The 8,209-nt window shown below is 43.4% G+C and overlaps 1 protein-coding gene across 1 annotated transcript; it reads left to right on the forward strand.

Annotated features, from left to right (window-relative positions):
- Nucleotides 1-3,064: 3,064 nt before the first annotated feature.
- Nucleotides 3,065-6,614, forward strand: LOC140418340 (uncharacterized). The gene is given in 3 exon segments (XM_072501794.1): nt 3,065-3,133; nt 3,378-4,829; nt 4,831-6,614. Coding segments are annotated over 2 exon segments (1,146 nt in total). The 5' UTR covers nt 3,065-3,133; nt 3,378-3,813; the 3' UTR covers nt 4,961-6,614.
- The last annotated feature ends 1,595 nt before the right edge of the window (nt 6,615-8,209 follow it).

Here is an 8,209-nt window from a genome sequence, read left to right on the forward strand (position 1 = left end):
TTTTAACATTTAGAATCATAGAATTTATAGTGCAGAAGGAGGCCATTTGGCCCATCAAGTCTGCACCAGCCCTTGGAAAGAGCACCCCACCCTAGCCCACACCTCCACCCTATCCCCGTAACCCAGTAACCCAACCTAACTGGACATTAAGGGCAATTTAGCATGGCAAACCCACCTAACCTGCGCATCATTTATTTCCAAAGATGGCATCTGGAGCATGGCGACTCTCTGCGAGCTCCCTCCCTCTGTCCCTTTTCTTTTATCTCCTATCAGCGTTCTGACCTACTAAAACTATTTTCCTCTTATATAATTCCGCACTGTAACCAATCACTGTTTTGTCGATGTACCATTTGTCATTGTTCCGTGTTGATTATTCTTGTGTCTACTATGTACGTGCTGTGTACTTTCCTCGGCCGCAGAAAAATACTTTTCACTGTACTTCGGTACAAGTGACAATAAATCATATCAAATCCAAATCATATATCTACGATGGAAATTTCAGGAGGGTCAATAATATGGAATATATATTCCAGCCATTAAATTGTTTTCCCCACTATCCAGTGTTGCCATTTTGGATGCAGATGGAAAACCAGTTACATAGATGTTTGTCAGCCAAAATTGTAAATGGATAAAGTCTATATCCGGACTAGTTGAGCAAAAATCTGCACTGTACAAGATCAGTATTAGCTGCCTTATATTAGTATGGTATTCAAACATTTGATTAAGTTGTCAACATAACTGCTACTTTGTGACGGTTTCTTTAGTTAATTCTCCGAATGGTTCAAACCACTATTTATTAACGCTGAAATTATGGCACAAAAGAAAGGGTGCAATAGGTCCATATCTACCTTATTTAGAGGCTTGAGATTTTACATATTTAAACAGTAATGGGAATACTTAGATTCTGCTGGCCTGTAAGTTTTAACTAGCGCGGTATCAGTGTCTATCCTATACCCAAACTTCCTCCAGTAACAATATAAAAAGCTGACAAAAACCATCTACGGATGGCATCAAATCAATTAAAGGAGCATTTACGCATCCTGTGTTTGTAAAATTAAAATAACATTCAGCATGGAATAGTTTTATTTCCATCTACTTGACTTCAATTTTACAAAACCAGAGAAGAACAACAGCTCCAAATGCATCACTTTCATCTTTTATTTAGAAATTGTATGAGCAAATTGTTCACCATGATCAAGGTGAGAAATGGTGGTTTAATTGCTGGCTGTGCACGCTTCCATCTTTGGTTTTTGGCATAAACAATCGGCAAACATTCCCAGTCAGGTCGAGCAGATTTGATTCTGAGCACAGTTCCCTGCAATGGCCCATACTTCTCACACCGAGCAACAATCTGTACCTTATAAATAAATGTTTAAGCACATGGTTGCTGCATCACTTGCTGAACCAGGAATGAAGCATAATTTTGGCTTCAAGTTCTGACTTGCTGTTGGGTACATTAAAGTAAACTTTAAAGTCTCCCGGCCAGCCAGCAAATGCTATAATCAAATTCATGACGCACCTATTTATGTTCCAATCACATCCTGTTAAATCACCTAACAAAAACAGCACTGTAATGTAATCGCTGAAAGCTGCATCCTGTTGTGCTATTGACATTACTTTCACTATTTCTGATACCACTCAACCTTATTGCATGCATTAGATAGGTTATTGTCAACAATTCGCTTGACTGTCAGCAGACTGGATAACGTGTGAATCTCTTCCCACTCATGGGGCAGGTTAATGGCCTCTCCCCAGTGTGAATTCGCTTTGTGTGTCAGCAAGCTGGATGACTGTGTGAATCTCTTCCCACACTGGCAGCAGCTGAACGGCCTCTCCCCAGTATGAACTTGCTTGTGTGTCAGCAGGCTGGATGACTGAGTGAATGTCTTCCCACATTGGGAGCATGTGAACAGCCTCTTCCCAGTGTGAGTTCGCTGGTGTACAGTGAGGTCAGATGATGTCTTGAACCCAGTCCCACAGTAAGAGCACCTGCTCATAAAACCATCCCTTGCATGTTCCACTCCAAGGGACGCACTGTCTGAACTTGTCTGACATCCAGTACTGGAGGAGCAGACATTTCCTCTTTAAATATTAAGATTCCGTCCCCTCTGCAAATTCCACTCCCTCGCCACTAACTCCATCCTTGTCCCTGCCAAATGTCTGAGGCAGAAGCAGCCTGTTCACAACCCTCGTGAAATATTTCACCCCTGTTGAGCTTCCAAACACATATCCACATCATCACCAAGATCACCTATTTCCACCTCAGCAACACTGCCTGACTCCGCCTTAGTGTCTTTTTATCTGCTACAGAAACCATCATTCATTCTTTTACCTCTCGACCAAATTTTTCTAACACACTCCCAGTCAGCCTCCAATGTTAAACAACCCCCTCCATCCCATCCAAAACTCTGCTGCCCATGTGTTTACTCACAAGTCTTGTTTACCCATCCCCTGATCTACAAATGATTCCCTTTCAGAAGCACCGAAAGTTGAAATTTCTCATTCTTCTATTGTGATAGTTGTGATCATCCTGATCTCTGTAATCTCCCCCCCCCCCCCCCCATCACCACCTCTTGGAGATCTCTGCCCTCATTAATTCCGGCCAGTACAGCATTCCTTATTTTTCTGACGCTGCACCATTACTGGTCTTTTATCATTTGGCTGGGCCGCATTCTCTGAAATTTCCTCTTTAAAACTCTGCGACTCCCTGACTCACTTTCCTCTATTAAGATTCTCCTCAAAGCTAATATCTCCTGTGGCTCAGTGTCAATTGTTATTTTGTACCGTTTCTCTGAAAAGTCTGAAAGTTTTATTCTGGTCAAGGCACAATACAAATACGAATTATTGTCATTATATCATTGTTCTGCCTTATAAATACTCAGAGTGAAACAGTTTGATGGTCATTCTGACACGAAGAAACATTTTTAAAGATTTGCCCCCATCAATGATAGCGACTGCGCCTGCGCTCTGCTGCTACTGCCCCAATAAAGATGGCGGGTGCGCATGTGCACTGCTGCGAGTACCCAATTTAAAAGGCGAGTGCGCATGCGCATTGCTGCCAGTGCGCAACTAAGATGGCGGCCGCTGAGTCCTGTCAGAAAGCTGCAGCCCCCGCTCAGGTCACCGGGGCCCGGTAGGTTATTTCTCCGGGTTTCGTGATGAATTATAGTTGTGTGGTGCCAGAACCTGCAGAAAAGCAGCTGCTTCCGTGTCACGTGATCTCTCTCTCTCTATTCCCCCCCCCCTTGCCCAATAGATCTCTGATTAATGAGGATGTCCAGGGTTATGGGGAACTGGCAGATAAATGGAGAGAAAGCTGAGATGAGGCGTTTCTGTCCTGTACTGACTGTGATAAAATGTGTTCAATGTTTTCACAGGATACTAGATGAGGAAGAATTACAGACAGAAATCTCAAACGTCACGTCTCGCTCTGACAGTCACTGGTTTCCTTGGAACCTGAATATCATCGGCCTTTGAATCTAGAAGGAGAAATATTTGCCTGAACTCTCAGCTTCTAAAGATTTCAAACATCAGTGTGACTGGAGAAGCACGGAGATACACACAACACGCACACCCGAGTGAGAGTGTTCCAGTGAACTGACTCTGGAAACATCAGTGTGACTGGAGAAGCACCGAGATACACACAACACACCCGAGTGAGAGTGTTCTAGAGTGACTGGAAAGTTCTTTAACCAGTTACACAGCCTGAATAAACATAACATTCACAGCGGGGAGAGACCATACCTGTGTTGTGTCTGTGGACGAGGCTTCAACTGATTGTCCAGCCTGCAGAAACACTGGGAGACCCAAAACATGGAGAAACCATGGAAATGTGGGGACTGTGGGAAGGGATTCCGAGCCCCATCAGAGCTGGAAACCCATCGACGCAGTCACACTGGGGAGAGGCCGTTCTCCTGCTCCCAGTGTGGGAAAGGATTTACTGAAGGATACAGCCTGCAGTCACACCAGCGAGTTCACACTGGGGAGAGGCCATTCACCTGCTCTCAGTGTGGGAAAGGATTTTGTGATTCATCTAGCCTTTTGAGACACCAGCGAATTCACACTGGGGAGAGGCCATTCACTTGCTCTCAGTGTGGGAAAGGATTCAATCAATTATCCACCCTACAGAAACACCAGCGAGTTCACACCGGGGAGAGGCCGTTCTCCTGCTCCCAGTGTGGGAAAGGATTTACTGAAGTATACAGCTTGCAGTCACACCAGCGAGTTCACACCGGGGAGAGGCCATTCACCTGCTCTCAGTGTGGGAAAGGATTTTGTGACTCATCCCGCCTATTGAGACACCAGCGAATTCACACTGGGGAGAGGCCATTTGCCTGCTCTCAGTGTGGGAAAGGATTTACTCAATTATCCCACCTGCGGAAACACCAGCGAGTTCACACTGGGGAGAGGCCATTCACCTGCTCTCAGTGTGGGAAGGGATTCACTCAGTTATCTCACCTGCAGTCACACCAGCGAGTTCACACCGGAGAGAGGCCATTCACCTGCTCCCAGTGTGGAAAAGGATTTTGTGATTCATCTCGTCTATTGAGACACCAGCTAATTCACACCGGGGAGAGGCCGTTCATCTGCTCTCAGTGTGGGAAAGGATTTACTGAACTATGCAGTTTGCAGAAACACCAGCGAGTTCACACTGGCGAGAGGCCATTCACCTGCTCTCAGTGTGGGACGGGATTCACTCAATTATCTCACCTTCAGAGACACCAGCGGGTTCACACTGGGGAGAGGCCATTCACCTGCTCTCAGTGTGGGAAGGGATTTACTCGGTTATCTCACCTGCGGAGACACCAGCGAGTTCACACTGGGGAGAGGCTGCTCTCAGTGTGGGAAGGGATTCCCTCGGTTATCCACCCTTCGGAGACACCAGCGAGTTCACACTGGGGAGATGCCATCCACCTCTCAATGTGAGACAGGATTGCATGATTCATCGCACCAGCTGTGACACCAACAATTTCACAATTGATTACAGGGGTTGGATTCTGCTGTTATTGTTTCTGCTCTACACCCAGGACTGCATTTTGTTCATTCTGACAGGTGGTCAGTGGGGATGGTCAGAGGGTTTCTTTCTGCTGGACTGACCGGTCTCACCACTTTGCCTCCTGATGCACTTTGAGCCTTGTTGCTCATACTTGGCTTCAAATTGCACAAGGATCACAGAGTGAAAGGGTATTTGGAAGTTTGAAGATATTTAGTTTCCATTTCTGTTTCAAACCCCTCAAAGCATGCCATGTTGCCATGGAGATGGGCCCTGATGGTTACAAAGTTCTTTTGTTTAATTTATCTGGGTGTTCCTCACAGAAGAAACCTATCAGGATATGAGGGGCAAGTTGTTTGAGATGGACTGGGAAACTGATTGGTCCAGGGAACACCTAATATTTAAGGAATTATTACATATTTACGAGAGGGTCGGTTAGCTCAGTTGGCTGTACGACTGGTTCGTGATGCAGAGCAAGGCCAACAGTGAGGATTCAACTCCCGTACTGGCTGGGGTTATTCATGAAGGCCCCACCTTCTCAAACAGGCCCCTTGCCTGAGGAGCGCTGACCCTCGGGTTAAATCGCCTCCAGTCAGCTCTCTCTCTGTCAAAGGGGAGAGCAGCCTATGGTCCTCTGGGATTTATGCGACTTTTATTTCACATTATTATGGGCCAGGGTTTCGAGAATACCAAAGTTTATCTTTCCTCTGGAAGGTAACTCAACAATTTATCCCAATTTTTAAGAACATCCTCATTTTACAATTTAATTTGAGGGATGTCAAACTCAAAGTCATCTGGATTTGGTTTGTCACTTTGAGTTAGAATCATTAAAACCTCCTCCAGTTTCTCTCCTTCCGTTTCAAAGTACCTGTTAAGCATATTCACATGACACATTCGGTGAGTTTTCCTTTCTGGCATTTTTACCACATAATTCACCTCACTTACTTTCCTTGCAATCTCATCAGGTCCACAAAACTTTGCTTTTAAAGGTTCACCGGCCATTGATAACAATACTAAAACTTTGTCTCCACTGGCAAAACTACAAACCTTTGCTTTCTTGTCCGCTACCGTTTTATCACATTTTGTGCAACTTTTAAATGTTGTCTCGCCAATTCCCCTGCTCTATTTAATCATTCCCTAAAGTTTGACACGTAATCCAATAATGTAAGTTCCGACTGCTCAATCACCAATTTTTCCTCAATCACTTGAAGTGGTCCTTTTACCTCATGACCAAAAATTAGTTCAAAAGGACTGAATTTGGTTGACTCATTCGGTGCATCCTTAATTGGAAACAGTACGAATGGAATTCCTTTATCCCAATCCTCTGGATAATCGTGACAATAAGGCCTCAACATTGTCTTTAATGTCTGATGCCACCTTTCTAACGCTCCCGTGATTCTGGATGGTATGCAGTTGATTTAAATTGTTTTATTCCTAAGCTATCCATAACTTCTTCGAACAACCTTTAGATAAAATTTGGTCCTTGATTAGATTGTATTTCTGTGGGTAGTCCATATCTAGTAAAGAATTTAAGTAACTCCTCCACAATCTTTCTAGCTGTAATATTTCTGTTGTAACTCCACCAATTTTCCTGAAATAAAAATATCCGCCTCAACCTCCACCTGTTGTTGTTCTTTTCCAACCATCTGATCAAAAGTCGTTTCTGATAATTGAACTTTGACTTTATCTTCACTCTTTGATGTCTCCCCTTGTCTTAACCTGTGACTTTGCGACCTCGTTACTCCTGAAAAATCCCAGGATATTCGTCCTTCAATACTTCAGTTGTCTGATTTTCCACTGGCTTATTAACCACAGTGGGCATCACTTCCACATGCGATCCAGCTATATCATTACCCAAGATAAACTGTATTCCTGGACAAGATAGTTTCTCTGTTGCTCTTACTACCACTTCACCACTCTTCACTGCACTTTCCAACCTTACCTTATATAATGGAACACTACTACTCTCACCCTGAATTCCACATATTACCACCTTTTCTGGCAGTATTCTTCCCAAACTACATAACTCCTCATCTCTGACTATTAAAGATTGACTAGCTCCCGTATCTCTCAAAATTGTGACTTCTTTACCTGCTCCTCCTGATGCACATGAGCAAACTTTACCCATACAAGTAAATTCTTTAAAGAGATCTGGCACCTTCTTATCAATCAACTCTTGATCAGCCTGTAGAATCTTTTGCACCTCCTTCGCTTCACTTGGGCTTTCCTTTACCACTTTAAGAAACCCCACTGTCTTATCCTGTTTTACCACATCAGCTTTTCTTCAACCACCAACACTGTGACTTTACATGTCCTAGTTTATTACAGTGAAAACATTTGAAACTTTTCATTTCTCTTCCACCCTCTTGGATTTCTTTTTTATTCTGAGGTACACTCTCATTATATCCAATCAGATCTCCTTTCCCTCTACCACTTGAGTATTTCTTTTTCCCCCAGTTTCTGTCCCTCACAGGCTGAAACTAATGTTGGAAACCAAGCTTTGATTTATGAACTAATTCATAATCATCTGCCATTTCTGCTGCTAACCTCACAGTTTTAACCCTCTGCTCTTCCACATGAGTTCTCACTACATCAGGAATTGGATTTTTAAACTCTTCCAAAACAATAATTTCTCTGAAGCTTCATACATTTGGTCTATTTTCATCCACCTATCAAAATTACTCTGTTTGATCCTTTCAAACTCCACGTACGTTTGACCAGGTTCTTTCCTTAAATTTCTAATCCTATGTCTGTAGGCTTTAGGCACTAGTTCATATGGACCTAAGATGGATGTTTTCACCTCCTCATACGTCCCAGATATCTCCTCTGATAGTGATGCAAACACTTCACTAGCCCTACCTACCAGCTTTGTTTGAATCAATAATAACCACATCTCCTGAGGCCATTTCATTTGTTTAGCCATGTTCTCAAATGAAATAGGCTTCTACCTCCTCATCAAATATTGGCAATGCTTGGACATATCTAAATAGTTCCCCACCAAGCCTTTGACTACGATGCTCTTTCTCTTTATCCTCATCACTGTCCTCCAACTGTATGTTTCCCTTTATATCCGTCAATTTTAACTGACTGTCATGTTTCATGGCCATTTTCTGAAGTCCAAAGTCCCTCTCTTTTTCCCTTTCCTCTCTCTCTTTTTCTTTTTGTTTTTGTTCTGCTGGGGCTATTCTTTCTTTGTTTTTTTTCTTCTCTCTCCTT

The sequence above is a fragment of the Scyliorhinus torazame genome, chromosome 5 (genome assembly GCF_047496885.1).
Source record: "Scyliorhinus torazame isolate Kashiwa2021f chromosome 5, sScyTor2.1, whole genome shotgun sequence".
In the NCBI taxonomy this organism is placed as follows: domain Eukaryota; kingdom Metazoa; phylum Chordata; class Chondrichthyes; order Carcharhiniformes; family Scyliorhinidae; genus Scyliorhinus; species Scyliorhinus torazame.